Consider the following 25,639-nt stretch of genomic DNA (forward strand, 5'->3'; position numbering starts at 1 on the left):
TCTTGTAGAGTTAGTGAGAATCAACAGTGATATAGACATGATGATAATGAACAGTGATTCTAATCTTGTAGAGTTAGTGAGATTCAAGAGATATATATAGACATGATGTAATGACAATTAATTCTAATCTTGTAGAGTTAGTGAGATTCAAGAGTGATATAGACATGATGGTAATGATTAGTGATTCTAATCTTGGAGAGTCAGTGAGATTCAAGAGTGATATAGACATGATGGTAATGAACAGTGATTCTAATCTTGTAGACTTAGTGAGATTCAAGAGATATATATAGACATGATGGTAATGAACAGTGATTCTAATCTTGTAGAGTCAATGAGAATCAACAATGATAAAGACATGATGGTAATGAACAGTGATTCTAATCTTGTAGAGTTAGTGAGATTCAACATTGATATATAGACATGATGGTAATGAACAGTGATTCTAATTTTGTAGAGTTAGTGAGATTCAAGAGTGATATAGACATGATGGTAATGAACAGTGATTCTAATCTTGTAGACTTAGTGAGATTCAAGAGATATATATAGACATGATGGTAATGAACAGTGATTCTAATCTTGTAGAGTCAATGAGAATCAACAATGATAAAGACATGATGGTAATGAACAGTGATTCTAATCTTGTAGAGTTAGTGAGATTCAACATTGATATATAGACATGATGGTAATGAACAGTGATTCTAATCTTGTAGAGTTAGTGAGATTCAAGAGTGATATAGACATGATGGTAATGAACAGTGATTCTAATCTTGTAGAGTTAATAGTGAGATTCAACATTGATATATAGACATGATGGTAATGAACAGTAATTCTAATCTTGTAGATTTAGTGAGATTCAACATTGATATATAGACATGATGGTAATGAACAGTGGTTCTAATCTTGTAGAGTTAGTGAGATTCAAGAGAGATATAGACATGATGGTAATGAACAGTGATTCTAATCTTGTAGAGTTAGTGAGAATCAACAGTGATATAGACATGATGATAATGAACAGTGATTCTAATCTTGTAGAGTTAGTGAGATTCAAGAGATATATATAGACATGATGTAATGACAATTAATTCTAATCTTGTAGAGTTAGTGAGATTCAAGAGTGATATAGACATGATGGTAATGATTAGTGATTCTAATCTTGGAGAGTCAGTGAGATTCAAGAGTGATATAGACATGATGGTAATGAACAGTGATTCTAATCTTGTAGACTTAGTGAGATTCAAGAGATATATATAGACATGATGGTAATGAACAGTGGTTCTAATCTTGTAGAGTTAGTGAGATTCAAGAGAGATATAGACATGATGGTAATGAACAGTGATTCTAATCTTGTAGAGTTAGTGAGAATCAACAGTGATATAGACATGATGATAATGAACAGTGATTCTAATCTTGTAGAGTTAGTGAGATTCAAGAGTGATATAGACATGATGGTAATGATTAGTGATTCTAATCTTGGAGAGTCAGTGAGATTCAAGAGTGATATAGACATGATGGTAATGAACAGTGATTCTAATCTTGTAGACTTAGTGAGATTCAAGAGATATATATAGACATGATGGTAATGAACAGTGATTCTAATCTTGTAGAGTCAATGAGAATCAACAATGATAAAGACATGATGGTAATGAACAGTGATTCTAATCTTGTAGAGTTAGTGAGATTCAACATTGATATATAGACATGATGGTAATGAACAGTGATTCTAATTTTGTAGAGTTAGTGAGATTCAAGAGTGATATAGACATGATGGTAATGAACAGTGATTCTAATCTTGTAGACTTAGTGAGATTCAAGAGATATATATAGACATGATGGTAATGAACAGTGATTCTAATCTTGTAGAGTCAATGAGAATCAACAATGATAAAGACATGATGGTAATGAACAGTGATTCTAATCTTGTAGAGTTAGTGAGATTCAACATTGATATATAGACATGATGGTAATGAACAGTGATTCTAATCTTGTAGAGTTAGTGAGATTCAAGAGTGATATAGACATGATGGTAATGAACAGTGATTCTAATCTTGTAGAGTTAATAGTGAGATTCAACATTGATATATAGACATGATGGTAATGAACAGTAATTCTAATCTTGTAGATTTAGTGAGATTCAACATTGATATATAGACATGATGGTAATGAACAGTGGTTCTAATCTTGTAGAGTTAGTGAGATTCAAGAGAGATATAGACATGATGGTAATGAACAGTGATTCTAATCTTGTAGAGTTAGTGAGAATCAACAGTGATATAGACATGATGATAATGAACAGTGATTCTAATCTTGTAGAGTTAGTGAGATTCAAGAGATATATATAGACATGATGTAATGACAATTAATTCTAATCTTGTAGAGTTAGTGAGATTCAAGAGTGATATAGACATGATGGTAATGATTAGTGATTCTAATCTTGGAGAGTCAGTGAGATTCAAGAGTGATATAGACATGATGGTAATGAACAGTGATTCTAATCTTGTAGACTTAGTGAGATTCAAGAGATATATATAGACATGATGGTAATGAACAGTGATTCTAATCTTGTAGAGTCAATGAGAATCAACAATGATAAAGACATGATGGTAATGAACAGTGATTCTAATCTTGTAGAGTTAGTGAGATTCAACATTGATATATAGACATGATGGTAATGAACAGTGATTCTAATTTTGTAGAGTTAGTGAGATTCAAGAGTGATATAGACATGATGGTAATGAACAGTGATTCTAATCTTGTAGACTTAGTGAGATTCAAGAGATATATATAGACATGATGGTAATGAACAGTGATTCTAATCTTGTAGAGTCAATGAGAATCAACAATGATAAAGACATGATGGTAATGAACAGTGATTCTAATCTTGTAGAGTTAGTGAGATTCAACATTGATATATAGACATGATGGTAATGAACAGTGATTCTAATCTTGTAGAGTTAGTGAGATTCAAGAGTGATATAGACATGATGGTAATGAACAGTGATTCTAATCTTGTAGAGTTAGTGAGATTCAACATTGATATATAGACATGATGGTAATGAACAGTGATTCTAATCTTGTAGAGTTAGTGAGATTCAAGAGTGATATAGACATGATGGTAATGAACAGTGATTCTAATCTTGTAGAGTTAGTGAGATTCAACAATGATAAAGACATGATGATAATGAACAGTGATTCTGATCTTGTAGAGTTAGTGAGATTCAAGATATATATATATATATATATATATATATAGACATGATGGTAATGAACAGTGATTCTAATCTTGTAGAGTTAGTGAGATTCAAGAGTGATATAGACATGATGGTAATGAACAGTGATTCTAATCTTGTAGAGTTAATAGTGAGATTCAACATTGATATATAGACATGATGGTAATGAACAGTAATTCTAATCTTGTAGATTTAGTGAGATTCAACATTGATATATAGACATGATGGTAATGAACAGTGGTTCTAATCTTGTAGAGTTAGTGAGATTCAAGAGAGATATAGACATGATGGTAATGAACAGTGATTCTAATCTTGTAGAGTTAGTGAGAATCAACAGTGATATAGACATGATGATAATGAACAGTGATTCTAATCTTGTAGAGTTAGTGAGATTCAAGAGATATATATAGACATGATGTAATGACAATTAATTCTAATCTTGTAGAGTTAGTGAGATTCAAGAGTGAAATAGACATGATGGTAATGATTAGTGATTCTAATCTTGGAGAGTCAGTGAGATTCAAGAGTGATATAGACATGATGGTAATGAACAGTGATTCTAATCTTGTAGACTTAGTGAGATTCAAGAGATATATATAGACATGATGGTAATGAACAGTGATTCTAATCTTGTAGAGTCAATGAGAATCAACAATGATAAAGACATGATGGTAATGAACAGTGATTCTAATCTTGTAGAGTTAGTGAGATTCAACATTGATATATAGACATGATGGTAATGAACAGTGATTCTAATTTTGTAGAGTTAGTGAGATTCAAGAGTGATATAGACATGATGGTAATGAACAGTGATTCTAATCTTGTAGACTTAGTGAGATTCAAGAGATATATATAGACATGATGGTAATGAACAGTGATTCTAATCTTGTAGAGTCAATGAGAATCAACAATGATAAAGACATGATGGTAATGAACAGTGATTCTAATCTTGTAGAGTTAGTGAGATTCAACATTGATATATAGACATGATGGTAATGAACAGTGATTCTAATCTTGTAGAGTTAGTGAGATTCAAGAGTGATATAGACATGATGGTAATGAACAGTGATTCTAATCTTGTAGAGTTAGTGAGATTCAACATTGATATATAGACATGATGGTAATGAACAGTGATTCTAATCTTGTAGAGTTAGTGAGATTCAAGAGTGATATAGACATGATGGTAATGAACAGTGATTCTAATCTTGTAGAGTTAGTGAGATTCAAGAGTGATATAGACATGATGGTAATGAACAGTGATTCTAATCTTGTAGAGTTAATAGTGAGATTCAACATTGATATATAGACATGATGGTAATGAACAGTAATTCTAATCTTGTAGATTTAGTGAGATTCAACATTGATATATAGACATGATGGTAATGAACAGTGGTTCTAATCTTGTAGAGTTAGTGAGATTCAAGAGAGATATAGACATGATGGTAATGAACAGTGATTCTAATCTTGTAGAGTTAGTGAGAATCAACAGTGATATAGACATGATGATAATGAACAGTGATTCTAATCTTGTAGAGTTAGTGAGATTCAAGAGATATATATAGACATGATGTAATGACAATTAATTCTAATCTTGTAGAGTTAGTGAGATTCAAGAGTGAAATAGACATGATGGTAATGATTAGTGATTCTAATCTTGGAGAGTCAGTGAGATTCAAGAGTGATATAGACATGATGGTAATGAACAGTGATTCTAATCTTGTAGACTTAGTGAGATTCAAGAGATATATATAGACATGATGGTAATGAACAGTGATTCTAATCTTGTAGAGTCAATGAGAATCAACAATGATAAAGACATGATGGTAATGAACAGTGATTCTAATCTTGTAGAGTTAGTGAGATTCAACATTGATATATAGACATGATGGTAATGAACAGTGATTCTAATTTTGTAGAGTTAGTGAGATTCAAGAGTGATATAGACATGATGGTAATGAACAGTGATTCTAATCTTGTAGAATTAGTGAGATTCAAGAGTGATATAGACATGATGGTAATGAACAGTGACTCTAATCTTGTAGAGTTAGTGAGATTCAACATTGATATATAAACATGATGGTAATGAACAGTGATTGTAATCTTGTAGAGTTAGTGAGATTCAAGAGTGATATGGACATGATGGTAATGAACAGTGATTCTAATTTTGTAGAGTCAGTGAGATCCAAGAGTGATATAGACATGATGGTAATGAACAGTGATTCTAATCTTGTAGAGTTAATGAGATTCAAGAGTGATATAGACATGATAGTAATGAACAGTGATTCTAATCTTGTAGACTTAGTGAGATTCAAGAGATATATATAGACATGATGGTAATGAACAGTGATTCTAATCTTGTAGAGTTAGTGAGATTCAAGAGTGATATGGACATGATGGTAATGAACAGTGATTCTAATTTTGTAGAGTCAGTGAGATCCAAGAGTGATATAGGCATGATGGTAATGAACAGTGATTCTAATCTTGTAGAGTTAATGAGATTCAAGAGTGATATAGACATGATGGTAATGAACAGTGATTCTAATCTTGTAGACTTAGTGAGATTCAAGAGATATATATAGACATGATGGTAATGAACAGTGATTCTAATCTTGTAGAGTTAGTGAGATTCAAGAGTGATATAGACATGATGGTAATGAACAGTGATTCTAATCTTGTAGAGTTAGTGAGATTCAACAATGATAAAGACATGATGATAATGAACAGTGATTCTGATCTTGTAGAGTTAGTGAGATTCAAGAGTGATATAGACATGATGGTAATGAACAGTGATTCTAATCTTGTAGAGTTAGTGAGATTCAACAATGATAAAGACATGATGGTAATGAACAGTGATTCTAATCTTGTAGAGTTAATAGTGAGATTCAACATTGATATATAGACATGATGGTAATGAACAGTAATTCTAATCTTGTAGATTTAGTGAGATTCAACATTGATATATAGACATGATGGTAATGAACAGTGGTTCTAATCTTGTAGAGTTAGTGAGATTCAAGAGAGATATAGACATGATGGTAATGAACAGTGATTCTAATCTTGTAGAGTTAGTGAGAATCAACAGTGATATAGACATGATGATAATGAACAGTGATTCTAATCTTGTAGAGTTAGTGAGATTCAAGAGATATATATAGACATGATGTAATGACAATTAATTCTAATCTTGTAGAGTTAGTGAGATTCAAGAGTGATATAGACATGATGGTAATGATTAGTGATTCTAATCTTGGAGAGTCAGTGAGATTCAAGAGTGATATAGACATGATGGTAATGAACAGTGATTCTAATCTTGTAGACTTAGTGAGATTCAAGAGATATATATAGACATGATGGTAATGAACAGTGATTCTAATCTTGTAGAGTCAATGAGAATCAACAATGATAAAGACATGATGGTAATGAACAGTGATTCTAATCTTGTAGAGTTAGTGAGATTCAACATTGATATATAGACATGATGGTAATGAACAGTGATTCTAATTTTGTAGAGTTAGTGAGATTCAAGAGTGATATAGACATGATGGTAATGAACAGTGATTCTAATCTTGTAGACTTAGTGAGATTCAAGAGATATATATAGACATGATGGTAATGAACAGTGATTCTAATCTTGTAGAGTCAATGAGAATCAACAATGATAAAGACATGATGGTAATGAACAGTGATTCTAATCTTGTAGAGTTAGTGAGATTCAACATTGATATATAGACATGATGGTAATGAACAGTGATTCTAATCTTGTAGAGTTAGTGAGATTCAACATTGATATATAGACATGATGGTAATGAACAGTGATTCTAATCTTGTAGAGTTAGTGAGATTCAAGAGTGATATAGACATGATGGTAATGAACAGTGATTCTAATCTTGTAGAGTTAGTGAGATTCAAGAGTGATATAGGCATGATGGTAATGAACAGTGATTCTAAATTTGTAGAGTTAGTGAGATTCAAGAGTGATATAGACATGATGGTAATGAACAGTGATTCTAATCTTGTAGAGTTAGTGAGAATCAACAGTGATATAGACATGATGGTAATGAACAGTGATTCTAATCTTGTAGAGTCAGTGAGAATCAACAATGATAAAGACATGATGGTAATGAACACTGATTCTAATCTTGTAGAGTTAGTGAGATTCATAAGTTGTTTATAGACATGATGGTAATGAATAGTGATTCTAATCTTGTAGAGTTAGTGAGATTCATAAGTTGTTTATAGGCATGATGGTAATGAACAGTGATTCTAATCTTGTAGAGTTAGTGAGATTCAAGAGAGATATAGACATGATGGTAATGACAATTGATTGTAATCTTGTAGAGTTAGTGAGATTCAAGAGAGATATAGACATGATGTAATGACAATTGATTCTAATCTTGTAGAGTTAGTGAGATTCAAGAGTGATATAGGCATGATGGTAATGAACAGTGATTCTAATCTTGTAGAGTTTGTGAGATTCAAGAGTTATATAGACATGATGGTAATGAACAGTGATTCTAATCTTGTAGAGTTAGTGAGATTCAACATTGATATATAGACATGATGGTAATGAACAGTGATTCTAATCTTGTAGAGTTAGTGAGATTCAAGAGTGATATAGACATGATGGTAATGAACAGTGATTCTAATCTTGTAGAGTTAATAGTGAGATTCAACATTGATATATAGACATGAAGGTAATGAACAGTAATTCTAATCTTGTAGATTTAGTGAGATTCAACATTGATATATAGACATGATGGTAATGAACAGTGGTTCTAATCTTGTAGAGTTAGTGAGATTCAAGAGAGATATAGACATGATGGTAATGAACAGTGATTCTAATCTTGTAGAGTTAGTGAGAATCAACAGTGATATAGACATGATGGTAATGAACAGTGATTCTAATCTTGTAGAGTTAGTGAGATTCAAGAGAGATATAGACATGATGGTAATGAACAGTGATTCTAATCCTGTAGAGTTAGTGAGATTCAACAATGATAAAGACATGATGGTAATGAACAGTGATTCTAATCTTGTAGAGTTAGTGAGATTCAACATTGATATATAGACATGATGTAATGACAATTAATTCTAATCTTGTAGAGTTAGTGAGATTCAAGAGTGATATAGACATGATGGTAATGAACAGTGATTCTAATCTTGTAGAGTTAGTGAGAATCAACAGTGATATAGACATGATGGTAATGAACAGTGATTCTAATCTTGTAGAGTTAGTGAGATTCAAGAGATATATATATAGACATGATGTAATGACAATTAATTCTAATCTTGTAGAGTCAGTGAGAATCAACAGTGATATAGACATGATGGTAATGAACAGTGATTCTAATCTTGTAGAGTTAGTGAGATTCAAGAGAGATATAGACATGATGGTAATGAACAGTGATTCTAATCCTGTAGAGTTAGTGAGATTCAACAATGATAAAGACATGATGGTAATGAACAGTGATTCTAATCTTGTAGAGTTAGTGAGATTCAACATTGATATATAGACATGATGTAATGACAATTAATTCTAATCTTGTAGAGTTAGTGAGATTCAAGAGTGATATAGACATGATGGTAATGAACAGTGATTCTAATCTTGTAGAGTTAGTGAGAATCAACAGTGATATAGACATGATGGTAATGAACAGTGATTCTAATCTTGTAGAGTTAGTGAGATTCAAGAGATATATATATAGGAGGTATGTAAGGGTGCATAAATACGCCAGTTGCGAGTGGTGAGTTGCGAGTAGCAAGTAGCAAAATGTGTCAGTTGCGAGCGCTCGAAAGTGGCAGTTGCGAGCGCTCGAAAGTGTCAGTTGCGAGCGCTCGAAAGTGTCAGTTGCGAGCGCTCGAAAGTGGCAGTTGCGAGCGCTCGAAAATGGCAGTTGCTAGCGCTAAAAATAGCAGTTGCTAGTGGCGATTTTTATGTAGTTGCGAGTGCTAGCTACCTCGGCATTGTGTGAAATAAAATTAAGTCCTATGTCCTACCCACTTGTTTTCGAGTTACATGTGTTGAAAGGTAGCGAAATGTTGAATGTCTACGAGACTACACTAAGCCAGTGCGAGCGAGTCTGGCCGCTAGATCAATCGGAACTATGTGTGGTACGTACACTAAACCACCGTCCCTCATGTGTTGAGGGACGGTGACTAAACGTAGCAGTTGCGAGCGAGTCGGGCCGCTAGAACTGTGTGAATAATAAAAATAACCCCTCGCCTCCGATGTCTTAGCGGCATATTTTCTTGTTGCGAGGATTTAAAGCGGACTTGTCTGAGATTGTTTGTGGGAAAAACAAATCTTCACTCGAGATCTTTGTACTCTCGTTCCCGTAATCGCCGTTTTTTAACAGAGAAAAATACAAAATCACTGTAAACAGTGTCATATCGTCGGTTCATTCGAAATATCAAATTGACCTTTGTTTGAGTTTTATGTACAGCAGACGGTACAATGCATGTCGGGGCTATCGGCGATTTCGGGTACTGGACATCTCGACCCCCAAAAATATCGACCCATTTTTCGTTGGACATCTCGACCCACCTACACCTATAGCCAAAACAAAGTCAGATTGAACATTCAGTTGTGATACATGTCAAAACAATTGCTGCCAGTGATATATTTCGGGAATAAAAAAACAACAAAATAAATGCAATCAAAGGCGCCGACCACGCGCCTTGGAAATAAATAGAACACGTTGTGACACAGTCTCACCAGCCTCTTTCGCTCATGCAAACGCACAGACACGCGTGCTATTTTCGTATATTGAATATGATGGCAAGGGAAAAGAAACACCGGAAAAGACAAGTTTAAATCATGTTTGTATTGACACAACAAGAAAGCAACAATCTACCAGTGAATGCGTATTTATCAATCATCAAACTAAACATTCAATGTTATATAGTATAGTATAGTATAGTATATTTTATTTGACTCAAATTATTGAATTGGAAATACATTAACCATGGTCAATAATCATACACAAAAAACACACAATAACAAGAAATACAGATATAAAGAATAAAATAAAATGTTAAAACAGATAACACTAACAACTATTAGGTATTACATTGTAAAAATTATGTTAATATACATGAAGCGGACTGTGGCGTTTATGTACTTTCGTTGTTCATTTCACAGCACGCAACCCTTGAACATTTTTTGAATTGATCCATTGCACTAGATTGCTCTCTGTAGCCGGTGTTTCAAATCAATAGATGTCGATCAACTTTGAACTAGATAGAGGTTTGCGTCGCCACATTGAGATAGGGTCGCCTCGATGCGAAGGGTCGAGATGTCCAGGGTGTCTGTGTCGAGATGACCAATTTGGGACGAAGTGTCTTGGGTCGAGATGTCTAGAAATCGGCGATTTCAATGAATATAGATTTAGAATATCAATACATGTCAACACTCACCACAAGAAAATATGCCGCTAAGACATCGGAGGCGAGGACTTATTTTTATTATTTCATATAGTTCCGATTGATCTAGCGGCCAGACTCGCTCGCACTGGCTTAGTGTAGTCTCGTAGACATTCAACATTTCGCTACATTTCAACACATGTAACTTGAAAACAAGTTGGTAGGACATCGGACTTAATTTTATTTCACACAATGCCGATGTAGCTAGCACTCGCAAGTACATACAAATCGCCACTAGCAACTGCTATTTTTAGCGCTAGCAACTGCCATTTTCGAGCGCTCGCAACTGCCACTTTCGAGCGCTCGCAACTGCCACTTTCGAGCGCTCGCAACTGCCACTTTCGAGCGCTCGCAACTGACACATTTTGCTACTTGCTACTCGCAACTCACCACTCGCAACTGGCGTATTTATGCAACCTTACATACCTCTATATAGACATGATGTAATGACAATTAATTCTAATCTTGTAGAGTTAGTGAGATTCAAGAGTGATATAGACATGATGGTAATGATTAGTGATTCTAATCTTGGAGAGTCAGTGAGATTCAAGAGTGATATAGACATGATGGTAATGAACAGTGATTCTAATCTTGTAGACTTAGTGAGATTCAAGAGATATATATAGACATGATGGTAATGAACAGTGATTCTAATCTTGTAGAGTCAATGAGAATCAACAATGATAAAGACATGATGGTAATGAACAGTGATTCTAATCTTGTAGAGTTAGTGAGATTCAACATTGATATATAGACATGATGGTAATGAACAGTGATTCTAATCTTGTAGAGTTAGTGAGATTCAAGAGTGATATAGACATGATGGTAATGAACAGTGATTCTAATCTTGTAGAGTTAGTGAGATTCAACATTGCTATATAGACATGATGGTAATGAACAGTGATTCTAATCTTGTAGAGTTAGTGAGATTCAGGAGTGATATAGACATGATGGTAATGAACAGTGATTCTAATCTTGTAGAGTTAGTGAGATTCAACATTGATATATAGACATGATTGTAATGAACAGTGATTCTAATCTTGTAGAGTTAGTGAGATTCAACATTGATATATAGACATGATGGTAATGAACAGTGATTCTAATCTTGTAGAGTTAGTGAGATTCAAGAGTGATATAGACATGATGGTAATGAACAGTGATTCTAATCTTGTAGAGTTAGTGAGATTCAACAGAGATATATAGACATGATGGTAATGAACAGTGATTCTAATTTTGTAGAGTTAGTGAGATTCAAGAGATATATATAGACATGATGTAATGACAATTGATTCTAATTTTATAGAGTTAGTGAGAATCAACAGAGATATATAGACATGATGGTGATGAACAGTGATTCTAATCTTGTAGAGTTAGTGAGATTCAAGAGTGATATATAGACATGATTGTAATGTAAAGTTTATTACCTAATTTTTAGCGGTTCCATGACTGCTTCACTAATATCTAAAGAACCACTCTGATGGTCTGGGACTACGCATTCTAATGTACATATTAATTACTTATTTTGCATAATGATTAGTAAATTTTTGGCTTTTCCATCTTATCATCCCATTTCAATGAAACTTGGTAAATGAATGCTCTGAGATATTGCATGGACCTGATTAGGTTTTTATTGAAGTTCAGTGTATAATAATTACCTTCTTTGCATATTAATTAGCCAATTTTAGGCCTTTTAAATTTATGAACCATTCAATGGATTTTAAAGAGTCTTAATGCTCCAGGATAATGCCCAAACCTGATTAGTGTTTGATTGAAATCAATGTGATATGACCAATGTTTCAGATGAAAATATAGGATCATGTGACCTCAATAATATGCATAAATGTAATATTTTAAGTACTGTTGTAGATAGGGACATGCAACTGATCATTGCTTGCAGTTATATTTTTTAAATAGAAACAAATTTGTTAACTGTAAATATATAGTAAAGACGGTATTCCCTATTTGTATTTAATACCTCCATACCTTCAGCACATAGAAAGGAGTTCTTTCTAAGCTCTCTTTGATTTGTATTTATTACCTCCAATACCTTCAGCACATAGAAAGGAGTTCTTTCTAAGCTTCCTTTGATTTGTATTTAAATTGATTTGTCAGAATAAATTAGTGGCTAATGGTTATATATATGAAGGTAAATACTGTGGATGGTATTCCATATCTGACGAAGCTTTCATAACAGATAAACAAGTGCAAGATGTCACAGATAAACATGGAAATGTTACCAAGGTAATGAATGCATAATTTAATTTTTATGTTATACACAAATTTTTTGTAATAATGCTTTACTACTTTTAAGGCAGATGTTGGTGGAAATAGATATGATAGATTTATGAGATGCAACTTGTGTTATTTTGATGTAATTTGTACATGCATACTAATGGTGAAAATTTCCAACCAAGTCAGTTTGTCACAGCAATTGTGTTTGGTAGGTTACTGATGTACATCATTTTGTGAAAGTCATAAATCTGTTCACATAAAAGCGAATGCGAAGTGAATTTTCGTATTGTTTGTGGGGTTGTTTTCTTGGGAGTTACCGATATTTATTGCTGGAAAAAAACAATTCATTTATTGGTGGCTATGTAAGCAGTGGCCAATCATTTATTGGTGGCTATGTGAGCAGTGGCCAATCATTGATTGGTGTCTATGTGAGCAGAGGCCATTTATTGATTGGTAGGTATGTGAGCAGAGGCCAATCATTGATTTGAGGCTATGTAAGCAGTGGCCATTTATTTATTTATTGGTGGCTATGTGAGCAGAGGCCATTCATTTATTGGTGACTTTGTGAGCAGAGGCCATTCATTGATTGGTGGCTATGTGAGCAGTGACCAATCATTGATAGGTGGCTATGTGAGCAGAGGCCAATCATTGATAGGTCGCTATGTGAGCAGAGGCCATCCATTGATTGGTGGCTATGTGAGCAGAGGCCATTCATTTATTGGTGACTATGTGAGCAGAGGCCAATCATTGATAGGTCGCTATGTGAGCAGAGGCCATCCATTGATTGGTGGCTATGTAAGCAGAGGCCGTTCATTGATTGGTGGCTATGTGAGCAGAGGTCAGTCATTGATTGGTGACTATGTGAACAGAGGCCATTCATTTATTGGTGGCTATGTGAGCAGAGGCCATTCATTGATTGGTGGCTATGTGAGCAGAGGCCATTCATTTATTGGTGACCATGTGAGTGGAGGCCTTTCCTTGATTTGTTGCTTTGTGAACAGAGGTCATTCAATGACATTATTTTAGACAAATAATTATTATGGGATGAGATAATTATTTGGATTAAGCTGACAGGAGCATTTTAGTTTGTAAATACTTACATTAGAAGTTATCACAGTTGTTTGTGTTCATTCACTGTAGGTTTCGTCGGAGACTGGTAATCTAGTAGAATGGACTGAAGAAAAGAATTACGTGTTCAGGTTAAGTGAATTTGGGCCAAGAATACAAAGATGGTTGGCAGATAATCCAAATGGTATTTATATTACAACCCTAAACATGTATACTGACTGATACTGTTAACAATCCATGTTCTGTCTGTAGCAATGATGTAAAAGTAGCCTGGCCCTAAACATGTATACTGACTAATACTGTTGACAACCATGTTCTGTCTGTAGCAATGATGTAAAAGTAGTCAGGCCCTAAACATGTATACTGACTGATACTGTTAACAACCCATAATTTTTGTAAATAAAATGATGCTAGGTTTTCTTGTTTTAAATTTATACTAGTTATTAAACCAGCTAAGTTCACTAAAGTTTTACATCACTGGTTGAATGATGGTTTGCCAGATTTATCTGTATCCCGGCAACGTAGTAGACTGAAATGGGGTATACCTGTTGCCAATGACAACACTCAAACAGTAAGTATCACAACCCTGTATGTGTATTCCAGTCTACATTAATACAGTTTTAGCTACATTGTTATTAAATATGACCAATCAAAGTAGAAACCATGAAACCCATTCACACAAATCTTTAAACACAGCATTGCTGGACATTAATGTTGCACCATTTGTAGAGCAAAATTAGTTGGTCTTTGTCTCACTTTCTGGCTGTGCTGTGTGATGTGGATCGGTGTGGTAAGGTAGTTTGCTACCATTAAAAACATACTCAGAAATTTCCGAAATCCATTGAGAGGGGTTCGATTACTGTATTGTTAAGAATTCTGGAATAAAAATATATGGTCACCTTTTTCACAAGACAATCTTTTTTTATTCGGCCCTACATACATTTGATCCGACGCCTATGTAAGTCCCGTTCAAATCTCGTGTAAGTAACAGCCAATCACAGCCCCCCTTTTATACAGGCTGTCGGTTGCTTACTTTTCAGTGTCGCGATACTCTACGGGCAATCTTTCTGTACATTATATTTTGCCCACTTGAATAAACCATTAATAGAAAATTGCTAATATATTTTTATTTACAAAAGAAATTCCACACCATTTTACAATTTTTGTCATTACATTGAATATTTTTTTCACTTCCAACAAATGTGAACACTTCCTGATACATCTTCGCCAGCCAAGGTTCGTCTATTCAGTCATCGCTTCAATTTTACATCAAACACTGAGCATAATTATCTAGAATGGAAGCAAAAAAATAAGTAAATCGTAATGATTAGAACACTGTAAACAGCTATAGTAAACAATGCAAACTGATTTTAAATTGTATAACGGTCACCAGCCCACAGCATCGATGCAGAAAATTGGAGTAAAAAAATATTTCCTGATCAATTGCGATGTGTTCCAAATAAAAAATGTTTTATTCCAGTCCAAATCAGCTCAATTACTTTAATAAAGAGTTATTGTATAATGTTCAAAATGTTGACACATTTTGATGAATATTTACAGCTACGGCTTCAATACCGTAGAAGATTTTGGTCCAATCGTCAACAAAACATCACCCGTCTCCAGGGCAAGCGACTGGAAAAAGACACCGGTGTTCGGTCTAACCGGTGGAAACAAAATCGTCACTCCCAGAATAACTATGCAAAATAACGATCTAAACCCGAACCATTCGAGCCACAATATAAACATAAAAAAATTACTTTTGTTGCATTTAAACTTACCAAAAAGCTGTGTTTTTCTCGATCGCTAACGACGGTATAATCACCATTTTATTTGAGTGTGTTTGCTACCTGACTCTGCACAGTGACGTCATCATGTGCGCTATAGAAGGAGGTCTGTGATTCGTTGACTAAAATCATCGATATTGGCTCTTGTTGAAATCTTGTTACATTGGCATAAAAAAAATCACAAAATCAAAATCAAAGTAAAATAATAAAATAAAAGGCATTATTAACAAAAGTAATAAAAAAATAAAATTAAAATCAGTTTATAACCAAAATACTTAAAGCCTGTATACTACATCATATTTTAATCAGATTAAAACATTCCATCATATCTCAAAATTTTGTTTGGTGACCTATGCTAAAAAAATGATATGTAGTGTTATGAGTGCTACATATGAAATTCATGTTTGATAAAAAAAGATATTACTTGTTTCTTTTTGAAAACTAGCAGTCTGATTGCATTGATACTATTTTTGATAATCTGCATATATCTTTAAATCTTCTAGTGTGTATAGGCGACATTGATTTTACACAAATATAACAATTAATGACATTGACTCTTCTTTTCTATAACTGAGTGTACATCATTTTGTTTAGATATATGTTTGGTTAGATGCATTAGTGAATTATTTGACAGTATCTGGTTACCCACATAAGTCATATAGATGGCCAGCAGTACACCTTGTGGGAAAGGATATACTGAAGTAAGTAGTCATTCATCACAATACAAATTTACAACATATCTATTATTGTAATATTTAAATATCTCCATGTATTATGTACCTACATGTATACTCTATTCTACAGGAATCAGATTTCAAATGCACCTTTAAGAATTATCCTAAATGTCTAAGTATCTCCTGAAAGGGTAACAGCCAAATATTTCTGTACAAAAATGAAACAGCCTTTTATTTTGTCTCTGTACAAGACCATCTGTTATATTTTACCTCCTGCTGCATAGGTCAAAGCTTTTAGTCAGTGGTATGGAGTTATTTTATAATTAGTTTCTGCTCATATGAAGTTCAAAAAGAAAAGCTGATGTTTTGACCTTCATGTGTATGTGAGTGTATGTGCCTTACCTGAAAAGGGCAGTGATGCCTCACCTGAAGAGGCAGTATTGCCTCACCTGAAGAGGGCAATGTTGCCTCACCTGAAGAGGGCATTGTTGCCTTACCTGAAAAGGGCAGTGATGTCTCACCTGAAGAGGGCAGTGATGCCTCACCTGAAGAGGCCAGTGATGCCTCACCTGAGGAAGGCAGTGATGCCTCACCTGAAGAGGCAGTGTTGTCTCACCAGAAGAGGGCAATGTTGCCTCACCTGAAGAGGGCATTGTTGCCTTACCTGAAAAGGGCAGTGATGCCTCACCTGAAGAGGGCAGTGTTGCCACACCTGAGGAGGGCAGTGATGCCTCACCTGAAGAGGGCAGTGATGCCTCACCTGAAGAGGGCAGTGATGCCTCACCTGAGGAAGGCAGTGATGCCTCACCTGAAGAGGCAGTATTGCCTCACCTGAAGAGGGCAATGTTGCCTCACCTGAAGAGGGCATTGTTGCCTTACCTGAAAAGGGCAGTGATGTCTCACCTGAAGAGGGCAGTGATGCCTCACCTGAAGAGGCCAGTGATGCCTCACCTGAGGAAGACAGTGATGCCTCACCTGAAGAGGGCAGTGATGCTTCACCTGAAGAGGGCAGTGATGCCTCACCTGAGGAAGGCAGTGATGCCTCACCTGAAGAGGCAGTATTGCCTCACCTGAAAAGGGCAATGTTGCCTCACCTGAAGAGGGCATTGTTGCCTTACCTGAAAAGGGCAGTGATGTCTCACCTGAAGAGGGCAGTGTTGCCTCACCTGAAGAGGGCAGTGTTGCCACACCTGAGGAAGGCAGTGATGCCTCACCTGAAGAGGCAGTATTGTCTCACCTGAAGAGGGCAATGTTGCCTCACCTGAAGAGGGCATTGTTGCCTTACCTGAAAAGGGCAGTGATGTCTCACCTGAAGGGGGCAGTGATGCCTCACCTGAGGAAGGCAGTGATGCCTCACCTGAAGAGGGCAGTGATGCCTCACCTGAAGAGGGCAGTGTTGCCTCACCTGAAGAGGGCAATGTTGCCTCACCTGAAGAGGGCAATGTTGCCTCACCTGAAGAGGGCATTGTTGCCTTACTTGAAAAGGACATTGGTGCCTCACCTAAAAAGGGCAGTGGTGCCTCACCTAAAGAGGGCAGTGATGCCTCACCTAAAGAGGGCAGTGATGCCTCACCTGAAGAGGCCAGTGATGCCTCACCTGAAGAGGGAAGGGATGTCTCACCCGAGAAGGGCTTTGTTGCCTCACCTGAAGAGAGCAGTGATGCCTCACCTGAAGAGGGCATTGTTGCCTTACCTGAAAAGGGCAGTGATGCTTCACCTGAAGAGGGCAGTGTTGCCTCACCTGAGGAGGGCAGTGATGCCTTACCTGAAGAGGGCAATGTTGCCTCTCCTGAAGAAGGCATTGTTGCCTTACCTGAAAAGGGCAGTGGTGCCTCACCTAAAGAGGGCAGTGATGCCTCACCTGAAGAGGCTAGTGATGCCTCACCTGAAGAGAGAAGGGATGTCTCACCTGAGAAGGGCTTTGTTGCCTCACCTGAAGAGGGCAGTGATGCCTCACTCAAAGAGGGCAGTCGGGCCCGGGCCCCGAGGTGTATGTCTACTGGTATTGTATGGTTGCTTAAAAATGCATTTTTTTGGATGTTAATTCATTAGTTGTGCAACAAAAAATAAAACCACTTTTTATAATATATACGCAAATCTGATGTTTTGACCTTCATGTGTATGTGTGTGCATCCGTGAATCTGTATGCCACCTGTATCTCAAACATGCCTTGACTCGTACATCATGCATGTTCATTGAGATTTGTTATACAAGACAGCAGGGTGATCAGCACAGTTGAATATCAACTCGGGCCTTACAGTGGAATAACACTAAAGCCCAATTCCACTCCTTATGCCATGCCAGCCAAAAACATTGATGCTTCTCACTGGTCAGTTTTTGCGCAATACCCTGAAACCACCTGTGCCATTTTGCATTTGACCAGAATGAATGAGTAATTCTAACCCTTGAGTTGTGAGGGTTGTGTGTTCACCTTAACTGAAAAGGGCAGGGATTTGTAAACAATGTACTTTAGCAGACATAGAAGATGAAATGCATCTCCTCATCAAATGCCCAAAATATCACACACTGCGAATGGATATGTTCTCAAATATACAGTTTCCTGATGAAACAAAAACTGACCAACAGAAATTTACATACTTAATGAAAAATTCTAACACAAATGTAATCAAACTTGTTGGAGAATTTATACACAGCTCGTTCTTAATGAGAAACGAGAAAGATACTTAACAAAAACACTAAAATCTATCATTTATTATTTGCTATAGTTATTTTGTTATTTTGTTTTTTAATATCTTACTTTTGTTGCTATAAACTGATGGAAACACTGTATTTCTAAGGATGCAATAAATTATCTTTATTATGTCACACCTGAAAAGGCCAGTGATGCCTCACCTGAAGAGGACAGTGTTTCCTCACCTGAAGAGGGCAGTGATTCCTCACCTGAAAAGGGCAGTGGTGCCTCTCCTAAAGAGGGCAGTGATGCCTCACCTGAAGAGGGCAGTTATGCCTCACCTGAAGAGGGCGTTGTTGCCTTACCTGAAGAGGGCATTGTTGCTTTACCTGAAGAGGGCATTGTTGCCTTACCTGAAGAGGGCATTGTTGCCTTACCTGAAGAGGGCATTGTTGCCTTACCTGAAGAGGGCATTGTTGCCTTACCTGAAAAGGGCAGTGTTGCCTCACCTGAAGAGGGCAGTGTTGCCTCACCTGAAGAGGGCAGTGTTGCCTCACCTGAAGAGGGCAGTGATGCCTCACCTGAAAAGGGCAGTGGTGCCTCTCCTAAAGAGGGCAGTGATGCCTCACCTGAAGAGGTAACATTGTTGCCTCACCTGAAGAGGGCAGTGATGCCTCACCTGAAGAGGGCAGTGTTGCCTCACCTGAAGAGGGCAGTGATGCCTCACCTGAAGAGGGCAGTGATGCCTCACCTGAAGAGGGCAATGTTGCCTCACCTGAAGAGGGCATTGTTGCCTTACCTGAAAAGGGCAGTGATGCCTCACCTGAAGAGGGCAGTGTTGCCACACCTGAGGAGGGCAGTGATGCCTCACCTGAGGAGGGCAGTGATGCCTCACCTGAAGAGGGCAGTGATGCCTCACCTGAAGAGGCAGTGTTGTCTCACCTGAAGAGGGCAATGTTGCCTCACCTGAAGAAGGCATTGTTGCCTTACCTGAAACGGGCAGTGGTGCCTCACCTAAAGAGGGCAGTGATGCCTCACCTGAAGAGGCCAGTGATGCCTCACCTGAAGAGGGAAGGGATGTCTCACCTGAGAAGGACTTTGTTGCCTCACCTGAAGAGGGCAGTGGTGCCTCATCTAAAGAGGGCAGTGATGCCTCACTCAAAGAGGGCAGTCGGGCCCGGGGCCCGTGGTGTATGTCTACTGGTATTGTATGGTTGCTTAAAAATGCATTTTTTGGATGTTAATTCATTAGTTGTGCAACAAAAAATAAAACCACTTTGTATAATATATACGCAAATCTGATAATATAGTTTAGCCAGCTACTATAACATTGCTCTTTTTCACCATATTTTTATTAGCTCCGCTGTCGACTTTGTCGAGCGGAGCTTATCATATGAGTGATTGTCCGTCGTCGTCCGTGTCAATGTTTTACTTTTTCGACTTCTTCTTGAAAACTACAAGCCTGAATGCTTTGATACTTGGTGTATATGTACCTTGGGTAGACCTCTCTCAGATTTGTCCATTTCATGATCATATCTTCAATTCTCTAATTTTGGTGAATATTTTTGTCATTTTTGGTAAAAAGTGATATTTTCGACTTCTTGTTAAAAACCGCAAGTCCAATTGCTTTGATATTACATATATAGGTACTACATGTGGACCTCTCTCAGATTTGTTCATTTTGTAATGATATCTTTAGTTCTGTAATTTTGGTGAATATTTTTGTCATTTTTGGTAAAAAGGGATATTTTCGACTTCTTGTTAAAAACCGCAAGTCCAATTGCTTTGATATTACATATATAGGTACTACATGTGGACCTCTCTCAGATTTGTTCATTTTGTAATGATATCTTTAGTTCTGTAATTTTGGTGAATATTTTTGTCATTTTTGGTAAAAAGTGATATTTTCTTCTTGTTAAAAACCACAATCATTTATGGTGAAAAATGATATTTTTGAATTTTTGTTGAAAACAGCAAGTCCCATTGCATTGATACTATGCATATTGTTCATTTTCTAATGATATCTTCTGTTTTATAATTGAAATGTGCATTGCAAATAGCGGAGCTATCTCAGCCGAGAGGCTGCTTGTTTTTAATGAGTTGCATGAATGTCATGACAAATAACTGATGCTGAGTTATCAAATTCTATTCTTTGTAGATTTCATGCTCTCTACTGGCCAGCATTTTTGATGGCAGCAGAGCTTCCACTGCCAAGTGCCATTCTTTGTCATTCACATTGGACAATTGAAGGCCAGAAGGTAAGCATTTTTGATGGCAGCAGAACTTCCACTGCCAAGTGTCATTCTTTGTCATTCATATTGGACAATTGAAGGCCAGAAGGTAAGCATTTTTGATGGCAGCAGAACTTCCACTGCCAAGTGTCATTCTTTGTCATTCACATTGGACAATTGAAGGCCAGAAGGTAAGCATTTTTGATGGCAGCAGAGCTTCCACTGCCAAGTGTCATTCTTTGTCATTCACATTGGACAATTGAAGGCCAGAAGGTAAGCATTTTTGATGGCAGCAGAACTTCCACTGCCAAGTGTCATTCTTTGTCATTCACATTGGACAATTGAAGGCCAGAAGGTAAGCATTTTTGATGGCAGCAGAGCTTCCACTGCCAAGTGTCATTCTTTGTCATTCATATTGGACAATTGAAGGCCAGAAGGTAAGCATTTTTGATGGCAGCAGAGCTTCCACTGCCAAGTGTCATTCTTTGTCATTCACATTGGACAATTGAAGGCCAGAAGGTAAGCATTTTTGATGGCAGCAGAGCTTCCACTGCCAAGTGTCATTCTTTGTCATTCACATTGGACAATTGAAGGCCAGAAGGTAAGCATTTTTGATGGCAGCAGAACTTCCACTGCCAAGTGTCATTCTTTGTCATTCACATTGGACAATTGAAGGCCAGAAGGTAAGCATTTTTGATGGCAGCAGAGCTTCCACTGCCAAGTGTCATTCTTTGTCATTCATATTGGACAATTGAAGGCCAGAAGGTAAGCATTTTTGATGGCAGCAGAGCTTCCACTGCCAAGTGTCATTCTTTGTCATTCACATTGGACAATTGAAGGCCAGAAGGTAAGCATTTTTGATGGCAGCAGAGCTTCCACTGCCAAGTGCCATTCTTTGTCATTCACATTGGACAATTGAAGGCCAGAAGGTAAGCATTTTTGATGGCAGCAGAGCTTCCACTGCCAAGTGCCATTCTTTGTCATTCACATTGGACAATTGAAGGCCAGAAGGTAAGCATTTTTGATGGCAGCAGAACTTCCACTGCCAAGTGTCATTCTTTGTCATTCATATTGGACAATTGAAGGCCAGAAGGTAAGCATTTTTGATGGCAGCAGAGCTTCCACTGCCAAGTGTCATTCTTTGTCATTCACATTGGACAATTGAAGGCCAGAAGGTAAGCATTTTTGATGGCAGCAGAACTTCCACTGCCAAGTGTCATTCTTTGTCATTCACATTGGACAATTGAAGGCCAGAAGGTAAGCATTTTTGATGGCAGCAGAGCTTCCACTGCCAAGTGTCATTCTTTGTCATTCACATTGGACAATTGAAGGCCAGAAGGTAAGCATTTTTGATGGCAGCAGAGCTTCCACTGCCAAGTGTCATTCTTTGTCATTCACATTGGACAATTGAAGGCCAGAAGGTAAGCATTTTTGATGGCAGCAGAACTTCCACTGCCAAGTGTCATTCTTTGTCATTCACATTGGACAATTGAAGGCCAGAAGGTAAGCATTTTTGATGGCAGCAGAGCTTCCACTGCCAAGTGTCATTCTTTGTCATTCACATTGGACAATTGAAGGCCAGAAGGTAAGCATTTTTGATGGCAGCAGAGCTTCCACTGCCAAGTGTCATTCTTTGTCATTCACATTGGACAATTGAAGGCCAGAAGGTAAGCATTTTTGATGGCAGCAGAACTTCCACTGCCAAGTGTCATTCTTTGTCATTCACATTGGACAATTGAAGGCCAGAAGGTAAGCATTTTTGATGGCAGCAGAGCTTCCACTGCCAAGTGTCATTCTTTGTCATTCATATTGGACAATTGAAGGCCAGAAGGTAAGCATTTTTGATGGCAGCAGAGCTTCCACTGCCAAGTGTCATTCTTTGTCATTCACATTGGACAATTGAAGGCCAGAAGGTAAGCATTTTTGATGGCAGCAGAGCTTCCACTGCCAAGTGCCATTCTTTGTCATTCACATTGGACAATTGAAGGCCAGAAGGTAAGCATTTTTGATGGCAGCAGAACTTCCACTGCCAAGTGTCATTCTTTGTCATTCACATTGGACAATTGAAGGCCAGAAGGTAAGCATTTTTGATGGCAGCAGAGCTTCCACTGCCAAGTGTCATTCTTTGTCATTCACATTGGACAATTGAAGGCCAGAAGGTAAGCATTTTTGATGGCAGCAGAGCTTCCACTGCCAAGTGTCATTCTTTGTCATTCATATTGGACAATTGAATGCATCAAGATGAGCAAGTGATGGCAGAGGACTTCCCAAGGAGTACTTCTATGTCATTCCCTGTAGACAGTTGATGGCCTGAAGGTAAGTATTTGATGGCAGCAGTCTTCCCAAGTAGTCATTTTATGTGATTTGTTTTGGGCAGTTGATGTGTTTGTTGGCAGAATTACTTCCAATAATACACATTAATTAGTCCCCATCAGACGTAGTCTGAAACAGAGACTTATGTTTTGGGTTCTGTGCGTGCGTCCGTCTGTGCGTGTGTGCGTCCGTCCATCATTTCTCAGAGATGCATGGACAGATTTTCTTCAAAGCTGGTACAAAGACAAGTCATAATGGGGGACATGTTCATATCGATTTATTTTTAATTTGGTTGACCTTTGACCAACTGGCGGCCAGTCTTATCCCCAAAAAATACCAAAAATCAACATTTGGACATATCATCAACCATGTCTTGACCGATTTCATTTAATCATCAAGCATGGTGGGTTATTGATGCACGTAATTTTTTTTGTGATTCGATTCAAAATGGCGGCCATTTTGTTTTTTTTACAAGTGTTCTGCTCATTTTACAGACATGATTGTACAGATTTGGGTTAAATATTGTACAAAGGCAAGATATAATCGGTTAAATGTGGTTTTTCATTATTTTTCGTTTTCATCAAAATTTAGCCGTTTTTGACCATTTTTGTCAAAAACAAATAAAATCACAAACTTCAAACATTTCATCAACTGTTCCTTGGACATGCAATGACTGATTTCATTCAAACTTGTCATTGACATCAGTCATGGTGAGTTAATGGTACACGTCTTTTTTTAGGTGAATCAATTCAAAATGGCTGGTAGCCAGTTTGTTTTTTACAAGTGTTCTGCTCATTTTACACAGATGTTGTAATGTACAGATTTGGGTTAAATTTAATACAATGGCAAGTTCTGCTTTGTTTTATTTTGTTGACCTTCAAATGACAGACATTAATTGTCCCAAAAATCAACATTTGAACATGTCATTAACAGTTTCTGGGGCATTCAGAAACTTTTTTTCATGCACATTTGTAGTAAAAAGGCTAAATATTATCCGAATATTTAAACATAATATTACTATGCTTTTCATTGTTTGACATAGTCACTAAAAACATGACGGGACTATTTCATTGACAATGACTTGTTATCTGATATATCTGTCTGATGGTTGGATTACAATCTGAAGAACCGCTTTGTACATATAAGTGCTTCAACCTGCTTTGTTTCTTTTGTCAATTTCAGTACTGTGCTCTTACACTGCATATCTCAAAGACCTGAGATATATCAGGTGTATGGACATTTTTACTTTATTTTGAATACATCCTTTCTTATCATTTCACCCTCAGTACACAAGGGTTCTTTCTAAACTTTCTTTGATTTATGACTGCATGAAATCAATGATATTCTTTGTACCCAATGTCTTTGATATTTGCTGTGTAGATCAGGTTTGCTTTTTTCAAAATCGTATATATGGCTTAAATAACATGCTATTTGGTAAATAATAAAAAAACAACTATTGAAATATATAATGTTTGTGATGATGGGAATTTTATAACTTGTTATAATTACTAGATGTCTAAAAGTAAAGGAAATATTGTGAATCCTCTTGAGAAAGTGAAAGATTTCACCACTGATGGTCTTCGCTATTTCCTGTTACGAGAAGGTGTACCACACTCTGATGGAGGTAATTCTTTTAATTCATAATGCCTTTTAAAGGGGGTAGTCAAGGCTAACATAATGATAAGCTCCACAAATGCAGAATACAGTTTACAATTTTTATTTTCTAGATATTCAACTTTTCATCAGTATATTTGCTACAAATTATACTTGTCCATGATGATTCATTTTGTGTTTTTAAAATATATTGTTGACTTGTTTTTTTCTCTTCAAATTCTACATGCTAGGATACATATCCATGACAATTAGTTTCACAATCAGATCAAAGATGGTTGACAGCCTGTAATCTTGCTTTTTGACCATACTACTGTATCTCGTTCATTAATTAACCTGGATAAATGAATACAAAAACTCATGAATGGCATATTCTGTTTAATTTCTGACCATATATTTCAATTTTAGAAGAGTAATATATTACATCTAATTTCTGTTAAGACTA

At 36.6% G+C, this 25,639-nt stretch overlaps 1 protein-coding gene across 1 annotated transcript in view; it reads left to right on the top strand.

The window, feature by feature from the left end:
- Positions 1-25,639, top strand: part of LOC146750927 (methionine--tRNA ligase, mitochondrial-like) — a 54,471-nt gene that overhangs the window by 21,827 nt on the left and 7,005 nt on the right. Inside the window, exons 4-9 of the mRNA XM_085496451.1 lie at positions 12,762-12,890; positions 14,022-14,133; positions 14,390-14,520; positions 16,328-16,434; positions 21,198-21,297; positions 25,096-25,207. Coding sequence (XP_085352577.1) covers positions 12,762-12,890; positions 14,022-14,133; positions 14,390-14,520; positions 16,328-16,434; positions 21,198-21,297; positions 25,096-25,207 — 691 coding nt within the window. The remainder of the gene's footprint in view (positions 1-12,761; positions 12,891-14,021; positions 14,134-14,389; positions 14,521-16,327; positions 16,435-21,197; positions 21,298-25,095; positions 25,208-25,639) is intronic.

Source organism: Saccoglossus kowalevskii, chromosome 1, assembly GCF_978046115.1.
Source record: "Saccoglossus kowalevskii chromosome 1, keSacKowa6.1, whole genome shotgun sequence".
NCBI classification, from domain to species: Eukaryota; Metazoa; Hemichordata; class Enteropneusta; family Harrimaniidae; genus Saccoglossus; species Saccoglossus kowalevskii.